Genomic DNA, 22,521 nt, shown 5'->3' with positions numbered 1-22,521 from the left:
GCCATGTCCATCATTCCTTTGAAGTCCGCTGCCGCTTTCTAGGCTTCACCACCCTCTTCGGGGAAGCGATTAGCGAGCGCGTGCAATCGATAACGATGTCCGCTGCCAACTCAGACTTCCTGTAGATCAGCTTCGCCAGGTGCTCCACTGCTCATTCAGGCTCCTGCTTAAGCGAAATCCGCACCAAATCGGCCGCCAATCTTGGAACATCTTGGAGCAAGTGCTTGAACTCCGCGTCGGCCAGGTGTTTCTCGAGATCCTCCAAGCAGGACTCCGCCGCCACCACGCCAAAGTCGTTGTCGCAATCACCGTATATGATTGTCATTTGTTCGGCGWAGCTCTCTGTTCCAACTGCAGCTCTCAGTCGKTCGGTCATCCTGGTTTTGACGAGATCGTAGAGAGAGATCACCTCGTAATACTTGGCGACGGTTACGAGGTCATCGTCGAACTTAATGGCCTCTTCGATCATCTCTTTGTTCTCAACTTCCAAGCCGTAAATGTGTTGAAGCATGTTATAGGAAAGCCAGCCTCCCCGATCGTCCCGCAGAGATAGCTTGTTATCCTCGATTATGTACTAGAGCGATCCAGTCAGCTGAGAGTCAAGATACGGCCGAGGAGCAGCTGGATCTACCGAAGAGGGGGCATCCAAGAGTTCTCTGGCGAAATAACCAGAACTGAGGMTCAGAATTGCTTTGTGACAGTTGAAAATGCCGGAATTGCCGCAATCAACTCGAATGTCGGAGCTTGCGGCATTGTTGAAGAGGCTATAATTATGTGGTCAGCAGATGCTTGAATCAGAGATGTTGAGGTCATGTCGTGCGTACGCTTGGCGCCTTGTCAGCGCGTTATCCTGATCGGATTCCTCCATGTTGGGGGAGAGCTGAGCGAGATGTTGTCGAAGTGACGTTGATGCTGCGGAGAGAAGGAAGGTGAGCGATAAATGGAAGCGTTTGGAAAGTGGGGGAAGTTCGTGGGCTGACAAAGCCGTGGTGAAGTGAATGAAATTCGGGATACCTGACATCGGGTCCGAGAGCTGGTGCAATTGAATTTAGTGAACCTCTGAATCTTTCTTACAGGAATCGCAAGACTAGAATCGCGACCGAGTTATTCCAAAACCCAACCTCTCAAGATATCTGAGATTTTGTTCTCTGTCTTGCGGCTTGGTTCAGTTTCAGCGAGTTGCGTTCTGGACTGATAGCATCGCCGACTCTTGTGGAGAGCTCTTAGACTTCCGCAGCGTCCGATTCCGTTGGTACTCGGTCTCATCTGACGAGGAGATCATTTCGCGGCGAGATCTACGACCTCATCATTGCAGTGAGACACCCTCGATCGACATTTGGACATGGAGATAACCGGAGTATCGTGGAATTGAATGGGCTTATGGGGAGGTACGATACGTCAAGTAGCACCAGGGTACAGGTTTGATTCTCCCTTGTGTGTATTTGGCAAAGAGATTCAGAAATTTAAAGAGACAAACAAATATTACGTTTCCTCTGTCATTCTAGTCGGCAGGACTCAACCCACCCATGAAATTTAAGCTAGCTATCTAGCCCCTCGAGGCTCACTGTCCATGCCGACATACCGTGCGCATTGCGTGAAAAAGCCTGCATCTTTATTTGTCGGGTATAGTCTTTCTCTTCTTCGTGGGAGGCTCCGCCGGAGCACCCTGCCCAGGACTCGCCGTAGTATCCTACTCAAGCCTCCTTGGAGCGCCTGCTCCTAGCCTGGCCAGCCCCTTCAGGATATCCACCGCAAGCTCAGGCTTACCCAAGATCTGCTTCAAGCGATCTATCGCCCGATCTTGACCCAGGGCCGACTCCAAGAGGTCTGTCACCAGTTCTGGGCACTTTTCAAAGAGAGGCTGGACCCACCTGTAGCCCATGAAGCTTTCGAACCGATCGAGGCACACTTTGACAGCGATGCGGCGGTGGTCACCCGCCGGGAAGTAGAGGTAGATGGACTCCATCCCAGTAACGAGGGTAGCGATGGAAATACATTCGAGTAACGCGGTGAATTTGTCTTCGGTGAGCTTCCGGAGAGAAGAGACCTGGTATCGGCCGGCCACATCCAGGAGCGAGATGGGCCTGGCCAGCCCCAGCCAGTCGCCCGTGGATCCCTCTTGGAGAATCTCCACCTCGAAGCCGTAGACGTGGCGCAATAGCAAATGAGCGGCATCTCTTCCATGGGGCTCAGTCAGGCGAATTGGCTCCGCATTTTCCTGATTGAAAATGTAAGCGAAAGCCCGAGAGGAGCTCCCACCGGGGTGAACTCACCTCGTTATCATTCTCGTGGAGGCGACGCTCGAAGTATTGAGAAGCGAGGCTCAGAATTGCTTTGTGAGCGAAGAACTTGTAATCTCCGATGAGAACTTGAATGTCGGACATGATTGGACTGTTGAATAGCCTGTCTGCAGGTCAGAAGATGATGATGCGGTCGAGATGTCGAGATGCATCATACCCTTGACGCCGGACCAGCGCCTCGGCCTCGTTGAGATCCGCCATGTCGAGGGGCGGCTGTATGAGGCGAGCCTGGTAAAGGTGTCGATGCTGGTGAAGGTGTCGATGCTAGAAGTAAGTGGGGCAAGAGCTTGATGGAAGAGGAGGAAACTGAAACTGGCAGGCAGACTGACAGATCTTGACTGCCCGAGTTGAATGAACAGCAATGTACCTGCCGAATCTGTACTCGTCGACTTCTGACAGCTGTAGACTCACATTCCTAGTTGAACTAAGACGACCATCTTGCCGTTGGTTTACCGAGTCGCCTGTATTTCACAGMCTCTCCCACCCACACAGGCCATCGCAACACCAATCACACTACTGCATGCCGTAGTAGTGACCTTGAAGATGCGCAGGTACACCGTATGCCACCGTCGCACTCACCTTCACCTCAGTGCTCACGATCACATTCAACATATCCACTATCTCCTACTCAGATCCTTGAACGCGCTAGTCAAGTTCCTTAGCTTGTCCAAGTGAATGAAAACAGCCGCACCTGTCACATTCGAACTCTGCGCAATTGTCCACACAAGGATGGCCCAGCATCAGAGCTGTCGAGATAAGAGAATGATCAAGAAAGCCGCGCCCTTAACTGCCCTCTCCGTTTAATAACGGGGCGCTCTGCTAGTAAGAAAGGTTCTAATAGCTCTAGAGTTATTGTTTCTGCGGAGAGCAAGGCCTAAAGAAGTCATAAAGACGACTAGAAGTGTCTCATCCCGACGAATAATTCTCATATCGACAGCTCTGCCCAGCATGGATGATTGTCTGAAGAGTGTCTTAACAGTTCGCTCGGGGTTTCACGATGCAACAGTCTAAATTGTGACATATGGCATTGCTGTCAATTGTCGTACACTGCAGAGTCCTACGCCACACCCCAGACATTGTACTGCTCAGGTGGTATCCCGAATGATCAGCGCAAGTTAAACTTGAAATTTTGTGGTATGCTACCAAGCGCTCTCCCAAATGGTACCTTCTGAGGATAGTTCTCTTCTTCAGCAACCTTACTTCTCTTGCTTCGAGAACTTGATGTGAACCAAGTCAGCACTCTGGCCGTGGCCCTCCGATGACCTTCTAGCACCACAAGGTTACTGAATATGTCAGACCTGTCTCTGATTGTTCGACTCCGGCGTCTCGAACCTGGAAACGGCTCTCTTCAACAAATCCACAGCGATCTCTGGATAATCGAGCAGCGCCTTTTGAAACTTGGGTTCCTCCACGAGACCCACCATCTGGCCCTGACAAGCTTCACAAGCTAAACGACGAAGACTTCCGTCATCCTTTGGCAATGCGTAAATAACACCGAGAACCGTAGCACACGTCGCAGGACCCCAAGCCCCGCCATCCTTCAGGATGTTCRGCCGTTGCGTGATGCTCTTCCTGGCCTGTTCGGCCAGTGTGAAGACCTGGCAGTTCTCTGCAGTGAGCAACAGCTCAATGTCCATGTAGATGCTCGACGAATCAGGCGCAGGATAGGCGTGAATGCCGTAGATGTAACGGAGCATGAGTTTCGTTGCGTTATGCTCGGCAAGCGTGCCTCGCACGGCCATGAAGCCCATTTCACTTTCGCCGAGTTTCTGCGCAGAATTAGTACAGTAATGGAAAATTGTTGAGTACGAGGCATACATCTTGGAACCAAGGCGAGGCGATATTGAGGATTATTTTGTGTGCGAAAATATCCTCTACGACGACATTGTTGGTGACAAGGTGTATTCTGATATCGGAGAAGGTGGGATTGTTGTAGAAACTAGAAGTGTCAGCTGCATCTAGCTCGAGGGTGCGGAAGAGACGCACTTCTGCTTGCGAGCCAGCATGGCTGCGGACGGGTCGGTCTCGTCCATGCTCGGCGCCTTAAGAAGTAAACCGAAGTATTCGATGTGTATGCTTGTGTTGATGACTGACGAGCGGGAAGAGGAAGCAGTGGGACGGGCTGGACTGTATTCACCCAGACGCTTCTTTCCTTCCAAGTACCGTGATTCCTTCCGTGTGTATGTACATAGCAAGACCTAGCCTATATGTACCTACCCTATTTACCTAGACCCCAATACGAGCTCTCGGGTAAGCCAACTTGGAAGGAAGTCGAGCCAATTCGCAAGGAAGCGATTGAACAGTAGCCCGAGGTTCGGAGAAAGAGGTAGAGCAACAGTCTCGGAAGGATTTCAGAAGTAATTGTAAATCTGTCGCAGTGATTCAATTTGACGGACCCGGAGAGACTTCCCCATAGCTAACAAGCCATCAGATGGTGCAGATTCGTACCATCTGCATGTACAATGCCAGCCCCTCACCCTGATCTCAAGATATCGATCTCTGGACACGCATGAGTCTACCCCTTTCCTGTTGAGGCTTCGCCATCTCATTCAACAGATCCACAGCCATTTCCGGAACTTCCATCAGCATCTTCCGGAACTTGTGTTGCGATATCAGATGCTCGATCTCGTCCTTGCAGGCCTGCACTGCAATCTTGCGAAGCTCGCCACCGAGTTCGGGCGCCTTGTAGATGGCACGCAAGACGTCGGTAAAGTGAGAAATACCTTTCAATGGCGTCAAAGATTCGAGCTGATCCGCAATCGTGACCTCGGATGTTGTGATCAGAGATGCAACCTCATACTCGTGTGCTATGATCCACATCTCGATGTCATGCAAGGCATTTCTGTAGCGGATGGGCTCCGGGTTGAGATAGTACAGGTGGCGAATCACATTTTGTGCTGCTTGTTGACTGTCGCTACTCATATCAAGTACTTTGGAGGTGGGAGCCYTCACGAAGGTCAGTCGGTAGCTAAACACAGCAGGAGCAAAGATCTAGGTACCTTTTCAAAGACACGTCGGAAGTACTTTGAGCCTGCAATGAGGATCTCCTTGTGAGCGAAGATGTCGTCGCCATCACGTTCGTCGTTGAAGTGGATCGTAATGTTKGCGGTTCTGGGATCGTTATAACTACATATGTTAGTGTCGAGCGAGTGCACAAGACATGTTATGGAAGCGAATACCCAAGAGGCTCACTGGTATTCGCATGATCGTTAGACATGATGAGTCAGACCTAAAGTGCAGGCAATATTGTATTGTGTGTCGAAAGACCGTTGGTGTGAGTTGTTTTCAAGATGTGAATGTCTGACCTGTGACGAGGAACTCCAAACCAAGGTCTTTTGGATGAATCTTATACTTCTTTACAGCTGGTTATGTTTGCTCTGCTTTGCATTGGAAGAAGACACGAGAATGATCCTAAAGCAAGCAGCACCAACAGGTCTGCACTCTTCCTTTGCACGGTGCAAAGACCTTTGTCATATTTGTCTTTGCGAAGCAGATTTTCTTTACAAGACGTAGAAAGCCGAAGAAGCAAATGAGATATTACAAGTGGTAGCAAAGACGACAAGCCCTGGGTGTGGGTCTGATGAATGTTCCAGGTACCTTACCTTCAACCAAGCGATGCCCCTGAAAGTTTCCTTGGCGCATGCCCCATGATATTGATATTTTGCAGCGCCACGTCTCTCCGCCGGCCCTCTCGCACAGAATTCACATGACAATTCATAGTTAACCAAACCTCGATCGTTCCAAAATCTGCACCACTACCGCCTCAACATGCTGTTCCGCCAAGCCCTCTTCCCGCTCGCCATAGCCATCACGTCTGCCTTGGCGTTGCCGATAGCAGAACGTTAAAATGCGCTCAATTGTACAGATTCGGGAACTCCACCTCCGTGTACTTCCGGGTATGTAACATTAGTGGCAAGCTGAAGGAGAAGCACACTTGTTAGCACCCCATCAGAATGCTCATCCTAGGAGCCCGAGGAATCGACAAGCAATATTTCGACGCCGTAAACCCCAATCCAGCATACAACAACTTAAAAGGTAATTCCCATTCCCAACTCACCGCACATCCCATTCGAAGCCAGACCCCAACAACCAACAGGCCTCGAAAACATCGCGCAAGCAATCACGCAAAAAGACCCCGCATTCTACTGTCGAGCAATCAAGTATCCCGCAGCAGGATGTAAAAACCAGCGGCCCCTGTCCATTCTTCGAAAGTCTGCATCGTGGGTCGATGAAGGACAGCGGGTGATTACCGAATGGCAACCACAAAGGTTGCTATCGATCGAGACGTACACGAAGGATGCTGTAGATTTTCTTACAGTCGATTGGACTTGCGTGATTGGAAATGGCTGTCCCGTGCTTTGCCTTGCAGACCCATGAGCGGCGGGCATCTCATCAGCAGCGACTGGAAATATACGCTTGAATCCATGAGACTTTGTCCTGAAAGTGGCAGAAGATTTTTCTGAATCGGCAGTGTTCGGACAGAGGTTGCAGCCTTTGATGTCCCTCCTGTATGGCAGTATTGAACCTACCGGGTTATCCAAAAAGCTACCAGATACCTTAACACTCACGAAATTCTCCCACCACCTGCTATGCTCGCCTTTATTAGCTTCAGTAATCATCGAAATCATATCCCGTCACACACACATAAAGAAAACAACACATTTTGAGCCTTGCATCGATGGCGCGGCCCACCGACTCCGCCGACTCATGGATCAAGATCGCAGATGATTTCTATGCGATCCCCAACCTCGAAAATGACCCCATCTGTGCTGCACACGCGTCCTTGATGAGTCGCAACTGCCGACACTATAGTACTGCTGACAATATTCGAGACGCAACACTTCGGATCGAAGCACTGTCGCGGCTATCGACATGGCCACAGGACCTGCAGCGCCACATGCATGAGCCTGCTCGTCTCCTGCTCTGTGCCACCCACCAGGGCCTAGCCCGAGACATAGCCACCCGTTGGTCTGAAGTATTGTWGGCAGAGGCAAGGAAGAAGCATGCCGAGACGTCCGCGCAAGGTCAGTTGCATGGAGCAGGCGAATGGTCTCGCAGCCGGGGGTCTGATCGCGAGGTACGCTGGATCCCAGCAGACGAATGTCGCTTCTGGGAAGCTCTTCATCAGGCCGTCCTTGACATGGCCGAACAAGTGGATGATTTTGACAGAAAGTGGGAACGGGAGGTAGAGCAAGAAGCCGAACGTAGAAGAGCACAGCAACAAGCCGAACGCAAAAGTATCGAACACGAAGCCGCCGCCCGTCGCAAGCCGAGCAGCACGAGTGGACGTCAGCATGGGCGAGGTATGAGCAAGAGTGGACCACCAAGCCACCTCCAGCTTCCATTCCGTCCGATTGCTGAACGCTCAGATAGTGCGGTGGCGTCCGGATCGAGTCTGCGTCTCGTTTCCCCTGGTTCGGGGGAATCGAGAGCCCCTGGCGAGGGTGACTCTGGTCACGCAAGTGTTGAATGACATGGTGCGACGGGCCCGGGACAGTGCGTGAGCGAGAAAGAATGGCGGGTAGAGGAAGGTAGAGAGAGGGTTGTTCTTTGGAAAGTCAATCTCAGCGAGGTCTCTTTCGATCTAGCTCTCCAGACTGACGCATCGCGTCGTGAACAGCTCGAGCAACATCATCATACAGTCTGGCTTCATCCCACTTTAGCTGTGCTACAGTCTGCGTCATGGGCGGTCGATAGGCATTCTTAGCATGGCGAAATTGCTCGCGTCTCTGCTCCATCTTCCATATATCTTCCGAAGCCTCCCTCCCGGCTGGCGTCTCCACCTCATCGTCAACAATACCCACGGGAGATGATGGCCGCTGATATCGTCTGGTCCTCCGGCAAGACTTCCGCGAACATTCATCAGAGGATGCTTGATTAGATAAGGCTCGAGGCTCAGAGTTTCTTTGCCCTTGGTGTATGTTGCTTTGCCAGTGCGGCTCCCAATCCAATTGTAATTTGTCTTTGTGACTTTCAGAGGTGTGATGTTGCTTCTGTGACCGAGAGCGACCGTTTGATGAGCCTTTCTCACTCGACTCGACACTGTCTCTCCGAGAGCCGTGTTCGTTTGGTCGGCGAGTACTGTCTGGACTGCCAGTACCGTCCACGCYTTCCGGACGATATGCCCTGCCGTACCAGGTTTTTGGATTGGAAGCAAAGTGCACTACTTTGTCCCCTACACGAGTATCTAGGCCTTCCATGAGACCTGCTACGACGAGCTCAACAATGGTGGGATTGAGAGGCATCTTGGAAGATGGGTTGATAGAAGCCGCCCAGAAGAGAGGATAATGGTGGCTATTGTCGCACGGCTACGGTGAATCCGTAGGTCTGCCAAGCTCGCAGTGAAGATAACCAGTCCGACGGATGGAGGTGGAGGCAACAGTCGTTCCGCTTCGAGAGTCCTCAAGGTAGGAAATGCGATTTGAAAGCTGCGAGTGCCTGCCATGTCTCCAAACTCTTGCTTATATCAATCATAGCAGAGGCAAAATTCGTGTGCGACTGTTCCAACTCGGTTGAAATGACGATGGCTTGCATAGCTGCGCTGCTTTTCCATCGCGGCCGGGGAGATGATTCCTGTGGGTGCCGCATATTTGTCTCGGCTCCAATGGAAAGAGCTGCTCCACAAGCCAATGATCGAGTGGTTGGGCATCGACCCGTTCTTTTTCATCATGTTGGCGCTTCTCGGGTCCATGTGTGGATGCATCATGGTGCAGCAGTCAGATGCCCGCTTGATACCAATTCCTCGTAGGTGGTTGGTGTTCATGTCCAAGGAGAAAGAGAACAAGCAACCTAAGGACGGATGATCAGGCAGAGGGCGTCGAATCGGACCCCGCTCCGTCATCGCCAATGGAACGCGAGAAACAACGAGGGAGGGAGGGATCACGCGTCACACTTGGAAATGTCCAGAATCCCGTCCTCCCCGCCTCACTCACCGACAAGACCACAATGGACATCTCCGACATTCTCGCCYCCGTCTCCGCCCCTTCCCTCGACCAACGTGCCCTCGATCTTCAAGCCTTGACGCGAGCATGGATCAACGAACGCAGCTGTCCCGACCTCCTCCCCTACCCGTCCCATCTCATCCAAAGATGCACCGAGGGCGTGCAAAAACAGATTGGAACTATCGAGTCCTTGTCGAGTGCCATGGATCCCTCGGCCAACTTCACGCTGGTCATCTTACAGACCGAGCTGGAACGAGTCAAGTTCCTCCTTAGATCCTTTCTACGCGCACGCATCGCAAAGGTATCGAGGGTTCATTGCACTGTTAATGGCAAGGAAATGATATTGACATGTATCTTTGTGTTCTTCAGATCGACCAGTTTCCACTACATTACCGCGCTCTCTCCGCCTCTAATAACACTTCACAACCGTTGCTCTCCGCGATAGAGTCGGAATACCTCGAAACACATCAAGCACTCCTGTCATCACATTACACTTCCTCGTTTCTATCGCYCTTCCCGAAATCCCTACAGAATATCGACGATACGGGTGGTGGAGTGAGCATGATTGATAGACCGGATGAGGATACAGCCGTCTTTTGTCGGGTGCTACGAGATGGATACGCACCAAGGCCTGTGGACGGCGATGTGGAACTGAAGAGGGGAGATGTGTGGGTGCTACGTTGGAGTTCGGTCAAGGAAAATGTACACCGAGGAGATGTTGAGCTGATATGATTGTTTTGTGAGAGCCATCTTGCAAGAAATGGTGCCCAAGGAAATGATACCCATGACAGCATTGAGAGGACGATTGAAGGATACGGCATTAATCATGTCTACATCTTGCTGATTATTACACTGGCGGGTCTGGTTTTGCACCAGCAATTTCTGTCGACAGATCCGAGTCACAGCGCCGCCTCCTCAACGTCCACGACCGACCGGGACCTACGCAGCCCACGATCTCTCGCCCTTGAGGAACTCGTCGAACCAGGTCACTGCCTGGAGGAAAGCCGCTTCCTTCGCAAACTTGACCGATTGCTTGCTCATATCGGCGCGAACAGCAAAACCGTGCTCGACATCGCTGTAGAGCGAGATCTGGTATGGGATGGACATTTCTTTGAGAATGTTCTCCGTCTCATGTCTTTTCTCGGCTGGGAAGATCTGGTCCGTTTCTAGAAACACCAAATGTCAGCGACCGCTCGCAAACCCTTCCACAAAAGGGCCACAACATACCCGCAGCAGCGATGGAGAGTGGTCCCTTCATGGCCTTGACCTCATCGGCATCCACGAAGCTTGGGTGAGCCATGTACCCGACATCAACACCCTTGCCCTCGGCCATGAAGCGCGCAACGTACTTGGCACCGAAGCCTACAAAAATTTCATCAGCATTCATTCATTCACACGCTCCATCACAATCTCAACACTCACAGTAACCCACGGCACCAATCTTCTTCACTCCAAGGTTACCCCTCATCTCCTTGATCACCGCCTCCACAATGGGATCCACTTGCTTGAAAGTGTGTCCATTGCTAGGACCTGAGGTGGTCAACCACTTCATGATATCAAAGCCTTCGGGACGGTTGAGGGGTATTGGGTCGCCTTCGAACWGATCCGGCATCACGACAAAGTAGCCATTTGCGGCGAACTGGTCGGCAATGAGCTGGGCGTTGTTGAATTTGTGGCCAATGACATCGGGGAGAATGAGGATTGCAGTCTCGGTCTGCTTGGATTCGGGGTAGGAGAAGTAGGTGTTGACTGGGTGCGGTTGTTAGGATGGGACTTGCAGGACTTGATGGGACGGGCTTACTGTTGCCAATGTCTTTGAGCTCGCCCTTGGGTGTGCCTTCGTGCTTGACGCCGACAGTGCAGCATTTGCCTGGTGGGTTGGAGGCCATGGTTGTGGTTGAGTTACGAGGAGAGATGGGAGAGAGGTGTGTGATTGTGGTGGAAATCAGGGATGGAATAGATTGGAATATAATAGAAGGAACCACCGAGAGAATGCCCTAGGTGAGGATGGTTATAAAATAGTCTGCTCGCTGACCTCACTCTGCCCCTCTTCGGGAGTTAAGGCATTTATCAGCGGGCTTAAGACCCCGCCACGTGGTCCGAGATCGGAAGGGAAAGCTTGTTCGAACGCTGATGCGATGCATGGTTTGACATGCTCGAGCACTCGGCTATTCCAATCCTCTCCAAAATCTCACGGCTGTATCTTGTCATGCAGGTGGCTTTGTAAAAGCGGATCGTTCTAAGCACTGGAGGGGATACAGGGATCGGCTTCAAAGTCGCTAAAGACCTCCTGTCTACAATTCAAACACTCCCTCTGAAATGATCGTCGGCAGTGGTAGCGTGGACAACGGCGAGAACGCAATGGCAGAAATATCTCTCCCAGAAGTCTGCAATGGAATGCCTCTTGGAATAAGGCATGGGTGAACTTGAAGGGTGCCGCCCTGTCTGTAGCGATCAAAGATGTCGTACTTGCTGCAACAATCGCAACACGACTATAAAGAGGTTATTCAGTAGAACTCTGAACTCTCCACGAGACTGCTTATGTTGGCAGGCATATCTGCCCGCCAGCGAGCGTGGTCGTCGATGCACAACTAGGAGGGCCGGCAGTTTCCCATTTCTCCATCCCTCGGGATCAGAATGTCAGCGGCTAAGGTATGGTCAATGACCTTAGAATCTCTGCTAACCAGCGAAGAGATGGGAGTCAAAGAGGCCAACACCATGACCGTGATCAAACGACCGTTCCCACAACAAACACAGCAAGATCCTCATGCGCCTTCTCCACCCCATCATGCTCCTCCCTATACGCCTTCACAAACGCAGGACGTATCATCTGAATCTGCTCCTCACTAAACCCCTCCATAAGAAGCATCGTGGTCGGATTCCCCAAATTCAAAAACTCATCCACCGCCGCTTCAGGACTCTCTTTCTGCGCATGCCGACACGCAAATGACTGGGCCTGAACATCCCGCATTCCAAGTCCCTGGAAAATTCCCTTGACATCCTCCAATTCCGTCGATTGGGGATGGAAAAACGCAGGAGGAATCCACTTCTCATCCACGGTTTCTCGCACTGCTTTCTGCCATATGGGAACATAGTCGACGCGACTCCATGTCGCAATCGCAACGATGCCTCCGGATTTCGTGACGCGTTGCATTTCGGAAATGGCCTTGATGGGATCTGGGACGAAATTCAGGAAGAATGTTCCCATGGCGTGCGTGAAAGATTGGTCTTCGAGGCCGGCGGCTTGGAGATCCATGGCGTCTGCCACGACGGTTTGGWGATTGGGTCCGTGGATGTTTTGGGTGAGAGAGTTGAGCATTGCGGGAGAGAGGTCGGCGGCGAGGATTGTGGCTGAGGGGTATTGTGTGAGGATAATGTTGGTGAACATTCCGCTGCCGGCACCATTGTCGAGGATACGAGAGGAAGAGCTTATGGGAAGAATGGAGGTCGCTAGTTGTAGGAGGGCTTCACAGGGTTTGCGTGTCAAATTTTGGACTGAGGATGCCCATTTGGATGAATGCTCTAGTGGAAGAGATGTTAGTGTTTTCACTTGATCGAACTGAGAGATCTGTTGTGCTTACTGTCCCACTTATCTGCGGAGTGAATGTGAGCCATGTTGTTTAGATTTCAACAACCATGAAGATAGAAAGCCGGGAGGGATGTGCGTTTAGTGGCTTATATATGAATTCATCCATCATCGTAGATCTGTCACGCCGAGTCGGCAAGATCGTCCATCGGACCGTGGTAGTCTCCAAGATAGTCTTCGGAGCTTGAGTAGCTTTGACACTTCTTCGAGAGCTGTCATGCAGGATTACTTCGCGGAGATGGTTATGTTGCGAGCGAGTATATTTAGCCGGTTTGCCTTGTATCCGTATATGCGTCTATTTCATAAATTCATCATCGTAATCATGCTTTGGCGTGTCTCGTATTCTTTCGTAGTCTCGGTCCATAAAGGTAAAACACATAAGGAATAGGAACCAAGGCCAAGCTGATGAATCCCAGCAAGGAACTCGCCCATCCAATCCCCAACTTCTTATACATCTGCGTGATAAACAATGGAAATACCGCTCCGATCACATATCTTGTCACGTTGTTTGCTCCCATCGCCGAAGCTCCATACCGGGGTCCGTAAAAGTCCATGATGTACAGCGTAGCACTCATAAACAGCATCAGATTTCCGAAGCCGAAGAATGCCTCCGCTATGACTGGGCTAATCCAGTGTGCACCTGTGTCGGCCGACCAGCCAAACCAGAAGAGGGAGATGGGAAGACAAGGTGATCCTACCATGGCGAAGTAGAGGCGCTTTTCAGGTGGGAACTTTCCCCCTTCATCAGCTTCATGTGAGCGTGCAATGATTCTGCGGAACACAGTCTTTGCCATGATGCACATAAAGGCCAGTCCACATAAGCATCCGACTCCTAAACCGAGGAATRTGAGGCCTGCAGGTATCAGTATTGGTTGGATTGAGGGCCATTTGCGGGCTGTCCTTTACCTGTCTGACCGATGCCAAAGCCATAGGTTTCGGAAAAGACATATGGAAAGGCGGCGAAGAATGAGTAAAGCATGCCTAGACAAGAAGTCAGATCATTGAAGTTTCATTGCGCTCCCAATTCCATCGTACCGAAGTTGAGGCCTTGATATATTGCAAAGAGACCGACGACAGGCTCCACGCAAGCCATGTGCGCAGGCCGTGTAAGTTGAGTGGTGACGTATCCTTTCAAGACCTGCAAGCGCGAGGGCTGGGTTCCAGTCTGAACCGCGATACCGCGAGCTTTGGCTCTGCGCCTGAGGATGACTGCCTTGTAGGTCTCCTTCCTGAGAAAAGTCAGCAAGGGAGGATAAGTGCAGAGCTGTCGATATGAGAAATCCACGACAAGAGCAACGCCCTGGTCTGCTCTCTTAATTGATTGATAAGCCACTCTGCTAGTAGCAAGTACTCTAATAGGCTAAGAATCCTCGAGCCTGCAGAGAGCGCGACCTTGAGACATTGTGGGGATGACTGAGGATGTCTTGTCCCGATGTATGATCCTCATATCGACAGCTCTGGGTAGGCGACATTTGTCTCGGAAACCTACATGAAGATCAGCGGCGTGATGCAGGCCACCGTAAAGAAGAGGATTGTCCATTGAGTCCATCTCCAGTTCTCTCCAATGACTACATAACCCCCTATGAGTGGTCTGCGTTTGTCAGTCTAGGCTGTTGAGATATGGACCATGTCTGTTCTCACCCAATCGCGGGTCCAAGAAACGGTGCCGTCACAAAGCATGCCATCGGAATCAATCGTTCTGCTGGGGACCACATGTCTGACAGCGTAGCCGCACCAATCGAAAGCCCAGGACTGCCACAAAGCCCGGCCAAGAAGCGACATATCGTCAGAGAGGCGATGCCACTTGAAAGTCCGGCTCCGAGAGTGAAGAGTGCGAACAATGGCATTCCCACCATGTACACGATCCTCCTGCCAAAGTTCTCGGATGTTGGTGCGGCTAGTATTGGTCCGAAAGCAAGGCCCAGGACATAGAGCGAGAAGGGCAGGATGGTAACTTCAGAAGAAACGGCAAAGTCTCGCCTCACGCCATCTACACCAGGTGTGTATATTGAAGAAGCAATCGTGCAGACCGTTGCTATGCCGGTAGGAATGGCCGTGTAAAAGATCTTCTTACGCCGCGTCCAATTTAGAGGATTGTCTTGGTYGTCGGGTCCATCCCATTCCATTGCGGCAGTCTGCTCTGATGGCTTCTGCTGGAAGCTCTGTTCCGTAGCTGGCGTTGTTTCATCCTGGGTTCGTGCGATTGAATCATCGAAAGAATCGCTATTACGACCGGTGGTGCATTTCTCGAGGTCCTTCTCGTCCGCAGAGGCAAATGAACGACCACGGCTGGGGTGCTCGGAGGCAGACATTGTATAAACGTGGAGGCGCAAAGGGAAAGAGCAGAACAAGTGAAGGAAAGAGAAGAATAGCTACCGTGGAGATCTGAGGCCATGATACTTCTGCTAAGCGGGTTGTCATGCAAAGTCTCTTCAAATCGTCTGCCAGCATCGGTTGAGCAGAGACAACGTTTGACGATCCAGAGAGTTGTGGACGCTCACTGCCTAGTTGGGATAACGCAGGCAGATGATGACCTCAGGCCTCAGACGATGAGCTGGCGCATTTTCGGGCCTTTTTTCTTCGGTGCATCGAAGTCATCTGCGTGGCATCATGGCTTTCACGCGAGAATAACGCGCTGTTGTGTGTTGAAGGGGTGTCTCGTGAGCGCAAAGTCGAGAGCCAAGGAGGGAGACCAGGTCGGAACTTCGAAGGATCAAAATATGCCTACGGTGGTCTTTTAGCGACTTCCCTGCAACAACCCATAGATAGCTTTTCAGAATGCACTACTACTCTTAGCTTTACCTCGGCGCCGGAGTTAGAGTATTGCAGCGTTTCCTACGCTATTATATCGTATTGTATATAAGGTTTCGATATAGCAAGAGTACTAGGCTATATAATAGTATCGTAAAGATTTATTCTAGTTACCGTTAGTATATTAACACTCTTATAATTTTATCTAAAGGCGTTGCCTTATACCTATTACTTATCTCTTTTCTATTTACCTATATAAAGCGTAGAGAGAAGAAGGCGTAAGCTAAGGTATAGAGATGTCGTAAACTAGTATATATTATATAGTAGTATGTTCCTCTAAGAGCTATAGCTTAATCTATACGATAAAAGGCAAAGGTGCGATATAAGTATATCGTAAATCGTAAACGCTAGTACAATTCGAAAGCTATATTACATACTAACTAAGAGGGAAGTCCGTTAAAGGACCGGATAAAAGTGTTATATAAACTCTAGCTAATAATTCTAGATAGTAACGCTATCTATAGTTAACGTATACCCTACTCTTAACGGCGCTTTAATCGATTACGCGTACGATCCGCTAGTAGCGYACTACTAGGCTCGGAAGTAAGGGAAATCTAAGAATAGCTACGCTTATAACTAACCCCTTAGGGAGGGGGGGGGTCCGCGAAGAACCTCCGCCCTACTTAGCTAGAACCGAGAAACGCTATATATTATTATTATCTATTATACGGTAGAAAGGGTAGTACTATAGCTACTTACCTCTATACGAGATTGCTCTAGTCTCTAAAGAAATAACTCCTTCTTCTAGCGGTCGTCGGTAGGTTCTACCTTAACTACTAGTTCTTCCTTAACTACTAGTTCGGGCTTAACCTATACGTATGTTAGTAGATATACTATTATACGGAGGAAAGGGTATATAAACTATAACGTTCGCTAAAAGATAGGCGTCGCTTTCGTCGCTATCGTCCGTAGTTACGGTAATATCGATATTATCTAGGTTGTCGTCGGAGGCCTATTAGGAATTAGTATAGTAACTAGATRYATATTATATAGGTAATACGTATAGGTTTCTCTACCTTYRGCTTCTCCGATCGGGCTTTCTTCTTTTTCTTCTTATTATTACTAGYRATAGCTTTTTTATAGAGCCTAGCTRYAGCCTTAACGAGCTTCTCTTCCGCTACGGCTATATATAATAGGGAATTATCTAYATCGTATTAGCTAGGCCGCTTAAAGACTAAGAACACCCTATACGTCTTCTTCGTTCCTTACGGGAAGATACGAGCGAGCCTCGAGCCTTCGTATTCCTTAAACACTAGTTTAGTAGGCCTATTACGGTTATTATACTACTTAGTTATATATATAAGGGTATTATTAGGGTAATCGATCTCTAACTTTATACCTAGTAAATACTTAAATAGTTGCATTATAGCAGCTATATAATCGAACTTCTAATTAGGTACTAAGATAGTTTAAGGTTGCCCTATTAAAGTTAGCGATTATACACCGGTATCTAGAACGACGAAGTCGCTAGTAATAAACTAACTATATACATACCCTTCTTCTTATTTTAAAACTTCGGTATCCTATCGGGGTCCTTAGGTAATATCGTGTACCTAGTAATAATAATAGTAATAGTTATCCTTACCTATATAAAGGAGCCGGATGCCGTTCCCGCTAGTTCCTTAGGCCGAAGGCTAATTAGGAGGTTACCGGCGTCGTACTCCGTCTTTAGTAGGTTCCGTATATAGTCGGTATCGATCTTCCGCTAGCGCTTATTTATCGAGCGCCTATTGTTTAGACTAGTATTGTTTAGGTAATTATTATCGCCGTAGTTCTGGCCTGTTCTAACTAGCTTATCGTCGGATGTTTCTATATTAAAGGTAATCTCTATAGGGGTAACTCTAGAAGGGATTCCGGCGCCGTTAAGGCGAGGCTAGCGTGCTAGTAGCTACGTAGCCCGCTATATAACGCCCTTAGAGCTGCTTATAACTAGCGGCGTTAGATTATAGAGCTCGTAGAAAGGGCACTTAATATCGTTACGTAGGGTTTCGCCGTAATTAAAATTATTACGCTCTATATATATTCGAGGCTATAGCTTCTTCTATTACTTCTTATTACCTATCGTTCCTCCGTATAAAGCGCTTCGGGGTTCGTAAACGGTATCGCGATCGTATAGGAGCTATAATAGTAGTAGTAGCCGAGTCGTAGACCGAAGAATAGAGGGAGGGTAGAGATAGTAGGGTCCCGTTTATAGCTTTATATACCGCGGTAGTATATAAAGGTTCGAATTATACGGTGCGATCGTACGATTATTATACGGTTACTATAGAGATTATACCTTTAGTACTAATATAGCGTATAAGGGGCGACTCCGAACGTTTATACTAGCGTATATAAGCAAGATAGTAACCTCGGATAATATAGGGAATGCTTATATGCTATTATACGTACTATAGATTCTCCTCCTTATCTAACTAGTAGTTGTCCTCGCTATTAGAGCTAGTCCCGTCCTCCTCCTTTTCTAAGATCGGATCTATAACCCTATCTAGTACCTCCTTAAGTACTTTACGTTTATAATCGTTATCGCTGTTAGAAAGTGCAGTTATAGAATAGCTGTACATCTGACATAACAGAGAGCTAAGTAGCTACAAGGTTATATAACTCTATATAGGGTAAAATCTCTTCTTAGGAGATAGAGACACATCTCTAGATAATTAACTTAATTAACATATTAGTTCCTACTTTTAAGTACTGCCTATCGGAGATAGTAAGCTAGTTAAAGATTAAGTTACTCTTGTACTCCACCTCTAAAATTCCGCGAACCTCCGACTAATATTTAATAGGTTATAAGCCCGGGTTTGCCGAAGGAAAAAGACCTTAACCTTAAAGTAGTAAAGGTTTCTCCTACCTTATAAAGCTAATACAGAAAGGACACTAGTTTCTAGTACCCTATCTTRYACTRCTAGGAGTTTTAATAGYAGGTTAGAYAAGAAGAAAACATAGAAGACAGATTAGTTCCTAAGGGTTTAGAAYATTTAACTATTAGGACTAAGRGATTRTCTAAYAGCTATAAGGAGTAGAGGACTCTAAATCTAAAGCCTTAAAAYAYAYAYAYACCCTTYACTTTACTACTAAAGCCTTAGYAGRACTAAGCTATTTATATAYTAAAATAGAGGAAGAGAAGGAYAGTTAGACCTATATTAGGATTCTAATCCTAATAAGAGAGAACTAGAAAAGATAGTTTAAACTATAGAGGGAYAACCTAGAAGGAAAAGGCATCTTCTACAATATTAAGGGATTAATTAACCTAGATAATTTATTACTCCTTAATCTAGATACTAAGGTTGCAAGAATAGCTAGCTAGCTAAACTTTTAAAAGGAGAATGCTAAGTGCAGGTATAAGCTAAGATTAAGAGTTAGCTTAGATAAAGCAGATAAGATTTAATTATTAATAGATATAAAGATAGCTGCTAAAATGTAGCTCTTCCTCTAGAAGAAGTATAGCAAGGTGCTTATAGCACATGCTATATTAATAGTATAATAACTTATAAACTTTAGAATAGGAGAGGAAGACATAGTAAGATTAGCTTAGGTATAAATTAGTTTAATAGCAAAGAGGATTGCAGAGGTTAATAAAAGGGAGTTATATATAAAAGAACCTAAAAGGAAAATTAGGATCCTTCTTTTRGCACTCCCTCCTAAGTTTAAATTAACTAAGAATRCAATTATAGCCTAGCTAATACTTGCTAGGAACTATAAATAGATCCTACTTATCCTTAAATCTTAGGAAGTAAGGGACCTCTATTATARGGAGGACTTTGCAATAGTAGCCTTTAGAAGGATAAGAATATGCTTCCTCTATAATAGACAACACTTTATATAAGATTGTCTATAGCTAGGAAAGGCAAAGAAAGCAATTAGACCTTAGGAAAATTTCCTATCTAGAAATAGGGATTCTCTAAAGCCTAAAAAGAGAAAGATCTCTAGTAAGAAATACTCCTCCTCTTTATTAAAGAGGGTTAARAAAAGAAGAGACTCTCTTAAAGAATTTAAGAAGGTAATAGAGGAAATAATTAGAAAAGAGCTTTTTAAATTTAGGAAAATAAGGAAGACTACTAAGAAAGCATTCCTTACTAAACAAGCCTAATCTAGGGAATTATTCCTAACCTTATTAAGTACTACCTTATCCTAATTTAAGGAGGAAACTAATAAGATTATATACTCTTCCTTAGAGGCAAAAGGCAAGTTAACCTCCTTAGAATAGTTACTAGACTCCTATGCCTTATCCTATATAACTAACTAACTATAACTCTTTAGATCTATAATTCCACTTTAAAGGAAGAAATAGATTAAGGTTAGGGGTAGATAGCTACAAGCTACATATAAGGGAAAAGCAGTTATAGGAGGCTAGAATAGGAAGAAAATCTTACTTAATAAAGTTTTATTTGTACCTAATTTAGGAGTTAATCTTGTTTCTTAGAATTAGTTTAGCTATTAGTATAGTGTTTAACTACCCTAGTTTACTCTAGTATTATAGGATAGAACTCCTATTATCTAGACTAGAATCTAGAATAGTATTCTATTTATTTTAGAAGTTTTAGAGTSCCTCTAGGAGAGGGCTCTTATTTTATTAGTAAAAGAAGAAAAGGAAGAAAGTAAGGAAATAGGATTTACTATAAGAAAGTTACTAAATTAGTAGGWGCTTTAGTATAGAAGATTTAGCTATTYTAGCAAGAATCTTCTTAAGAATATCTACAAAGTAACAGACTTAAAGGATCTAATCTAACTCCTAGAAGACTATAAGAAAAAGTGCAGAGTCTGTGCTCTTATAAAGATAAAGAAATATAAAGGAAAAGTTACTAAGAGAAAACCTTAGGTACTTAAGCTTATATTCCTAGATATCTATAGCCCTCTCCTAAAGTCTAGATTAGGATATTAATACTAGCTAGAAGTTGTTAACAACTTCTTAAGGAAGAAATAGGGATACCTACTTATTAGTAGAGAGGATGCCCTAGCTACTCTAAAAATCTAGAAGCTAAAAGCTAAAAGAAAAACATCTTTAAAATTAAAAACAACAAGATTAGATAATGCACCTAAACTTACTAATCTACTAAAATAGTAGGAGAAGGATTTAGAAATCCACTTTAATATAATAGATATATATAATTCTATTTAGAATAGAGTTATAGAAAGATCTATCTAAACATTAGAAGATGTAGTAAGGGCAATAATTAAAGAATTAGGAATGCTAATTAAGTTTTAGCTTAAAGCCCTAGCAGCCTAGTTTAAAATAAGGAATAGGCTGCTAAATAGTCCTAAAGTTAAAGGCTTTAAGCTATTACCTAAAGAAGCATTTATAGGAATTAAGCTAACTATGCATTATCTAAGAGTTTAGGGGTGCTAAGCTATTATATATATAGACCTAAAATCCTAACCTAGATAGGYAAGGAGTAATAAACTTATAAATAGAGGAAAGGATRTAGTATTTATAGGATATRTTAAAGGAAYATTAAAATCCTAGCTTTTCTAGGATCTAGATATAAGAGCTRTAAAATAGCACTTAAATATAGTATTCTTTAAGGAAAAGAGGGGGGGTAATTTAGATTTAAAGTTTTAATCTAAGYATCTTTCCTTAAATGCACTAYAGAGAAAACYACTTAGAAGGCTAGCTAATATACTAAGACCTAAACCTATTCTAATCTAGGAACCTATAACTAAAAAGTTAGCCCCTATAGCATTTATTTAGATTCCTCCTCCCCTAGTAAATGTGGGGGAATTCTAGAAAATTAAGGATTAAGTTAATTCTCTACCTTAGGTAGAGCAAAGAAAGAGAAAAGCTATAAGTAATGTAGAAGGATTTAAAACCAAATCCAAAGGACTAAAAGTCCTTTAGAAGACAAGCTAAGAGAGGCTAAAGGATTAGAATCCTAATAGAGWAGTAATAGAGATTATATAGGCCCTATTAGCTATAATCTCTAAACTAGGCTAGGACCTAGAAATGYAAGATATCTTCTATAAACTTGCTTTCTCTGCAATAGCTACCTAGACTACATACTAGTAGAATATCCTAGTTCTAGCTACCTATAAGGAAGTAGTAGGAGATAAAGAATAGGGAGCAATATAGATAGAAGCAATCTAGAAGGAACTAGATTTACTTATAAGCAACTAGACCTAGGAACTAACTRTTACTCTAAAAGRATTAAACCTTATAACCTTAAAATAGGTCTTTRCTATAAAAAGATTAGCAAGTAGTGCYCTTAAYAAGTTAAAAGCAAGACTTATAGTAAGGGGTTTTTTATAGAAATATAGGATTAACTTTAAGGAGACTTTTGCACTAACTATTAGAYATAAAACCTTAAGAAYATTTATAGCTATAGTCTGCAAGGAAGACTAGGAACTYTATCTTATAGATATTAAYAGTGCTTTTATAAACAGTTACCTCTAAGAAGACATTTTTATAGCCCTACCTAAAGGAGTAGATCTTCCCCCTAGCTAAGTCCTAAAAATCCTAAGAAGCCTATATAGATTAAAGCAAGCTACTAGAGACTAGAATTAGCTTTATGTTTTAAAGCTTAAAGATTTAGGATTTATTTAGTTAGAGGTTAACCTATATCTAATATTCTATTATAGAAAGAATCTTATAGTTATAACATATGTTAATAATATTCTAATTGCTGCCTTATTAATAAACTCTATAAACTAGTTTAAGAAGGAATTTAGAAAGATCTTTAAGATTAAGGATCTTAGAGAACTATCTAGAATCCTAGGAATAAATATTATAAGAAACAGGAAGCTTAGAACCCTAAAACTAGATTAAAGCTATTACATTTAGGAAAGTCTTTAGAAACTAGGCATTAAGTTAAAATCCTTAAAGCYAACTCTCTTACTAATAGACAATTATAAGGGACTTATTAAGTTAGGCCTAAATAATAAGAGATATAGC

General features: G+C 45.9%; 10 protein-coding genes; 2 read left to right on the top strand and 8 right to left on the bottom strand.

Annotated features, from left to right (window-relative positions):
- Positions 1-151: 151 nt before the first annotated feature.
- Positions 152-868, bottom strand: RCC_09695 (uncharacterized protein; the record flags this gene model as incomplete). XM_023774935.1 has 3 exons in its annotated part: positions 152-574; positions 632-764; positions 825-868. The coding sequence occupies 3 exons, from the start codon at positions 866-868 to the stop codon at positions 152-154; spliced, it is 600 nt and encodes a 199-aa protein (XP_023630703.1).
- An 822-nt stretch (positions 869-1,690) lies between these two features.
- On the bottom strand, positions 1,691-2,501 carry RCC_09694 (uncharacterized protein; the record flags this gene model as incomplete). XM_023774934.1 has 3 exons in its annotated part: positions 1,691-2,218; positions 2,274-2,403; positions 2,458-2,501. The coding sequence occupies 3 exons, from the start codon at positions 2,499-2,501 to the stop codon at positions 1,691-1,693; spliced, it is 702 nt and encodes a 233-aa protein (XP_023630702.1).
- Positions 2,502-3,592: 1,091 nt separating this feature from the next.
- RCC_09693 (uncharacterized protein) lies at positions 3,593-4,333 on the bottom strand (the record flags this gene model as incomplete). XM_023774933.1 has 3 exons in its annotated part: positions 3,593-4,069; positions 4,119-4,239; positions 4,287-4,333. The coding sequence occupies 3 exons, from the start codon at positions 4,331-4,333 to the stop codon at positions 3,593-3,595; spliced, it is 645 nt and encodes a 214-aa protein (XP_023630701.1).
- A 451-nt stretch (positions 4,334-4,784) lies between these two features.
- RCC_09692 (uncharacterized protein) lies at positions 4,785-5,222 on the bottom strand (the record flags this gene model as incomplete). The annotated part of the gene is made up of 1 exon (XM_023774932.1): positions 4,785-5,222. One exon carries the CDS (start codon positions 5,220-5,222, stop codon positions 4,785-4,787), a length of 438 nt encoding a protein of 145 aa, XP_023630700.1.
- A 1,756-nt stretch (positions 5,223-6,978) lies between these two features.
- RCC_09691 (uncharacterized protein) lies at positions 6,979-7,773 on the top strand (the record flags this gene model as incomplete). The annotated part of the gene is made up of 1 exon (XM_023774931.1): positions 6,979-7,773. One exon carries the CDS (start codon positions 6,979-6,981, stop codon positions 7,771-7,773), a length of 795 nt encoding a protein of 264 aa, XP_023630699.1.
- A 91-nt stretch (positions 7,774-7,864) lies between these two features.
- Positions 7,865-8,545, bottom strand: RCC_09690 (uncharacterized protein; the record flags this gene model as incomplete). Its single annotated transcript, XM_023774930.1, has 1 exon — positions 7,865-8,545. One exon carries the CDS (start codon positions 8,543-8,545, stop codon positions 7,865-7,867), a length of 681 nt encoding a protein of 226 aa, XP_023630698.1.
- A 700-nt stretch (positions 8,546-9,245) lies between these two features.
- RCC_09689 (related to SLD5-part of GINS, replication multiprotein complex) lies at positions 9,246-9,973 on the top strand (the record flags this gene model as incomplete). XM_023774929.1 has 2 exons in its annotated part: positions 9,246-9,542; positions 9,611-9,973. 2 exons carry the CDS (start codon positions 9,246-9,248, stop codon positions 9,971-9,973), a joined length of 660 nt encoding a protein of 219 aa, XP_023630697.1.
- A 207-nt stretch (positions 9,974-10,180) lies between these two features.
- On the bottom strand, positions 10,181-11,130 carry RCC_09688 (related to dienelactone hydrolase family protein; the record flags this gene model as incomplete). XM_023774928.1 has 4 exons in its annotated part: positions 10,181-10,407; positions 10,469-10,603; positions 10,664-10,990; positions 11,043-11,130. 4 exons carry the CDS (start codon positions 11,128-11,130, stop codon positions 10,181-10,183), a joined length of 777 nt encoding a protein of 258 aa, XP_023630696.1.
- An 839-nt stretch (positions 11,131-11,969) lies between these two features.
- Positions 11,970-12,856, bottom strand: RCC_09687 (uncharacterized protein; the record flags this gene model as incomplete). XM_023774927.1 has 2 exons in its annotated part: positions 11,970-12,763; positions 12,823-12,856. 2 exons carry the CDS (start codon positions 12,854-12,856, stop codon positions 11,970-11,972), a joined length of 828 nt encoding a protein of 275 aa, XP_023630695.1.
- Positions 12,857-13,147: 291 nt separating this feature from the next.
- Positions 13,148-15,139, bottom strand: RCC_09686 (related to mfs-multidrug-resistance transporter; the record flags this gene model as incomplete). XM_023774926.1 has 5 exons in its annotated part: positions 13,148-13,680; positions 13,734-13,808; positions 13,863-14,056; positions 14,317-14,418; positions 14,469-15,139. 5 exons carry the CDS (start codon positions 15,137-15,139, stop codon positions 13,148-13,150), a joined length of 1,575 nt encoding a protein of 524 aa, XP_023630694.1.
- Between the last annotated feature and the right edge of the window lie 7,382 nt (positions 15,140-22,521).

Source organism: Ramularia collo-cygni (genome assembly GCF_900074925.1).
Source record: "Ramularia collo-cygni strain URUG2 genome assembly, contig: RCC_scaffold19, whole genome shotgun sequence".
In the NCBI taxonomy this organism is placed as follows: domain Eukaryota; kingdom Fungi; phylum Ascomycota; class Dothideomycetes; order Mycosphaerellales; family Mycosphaerellaceae; genus Ramularia; species Ramularia collo-cygni.
Note: the sequence above shows the minus strand (reverse complement) of the source record. Positions and strands in the feature narration are given on the sequence as shown.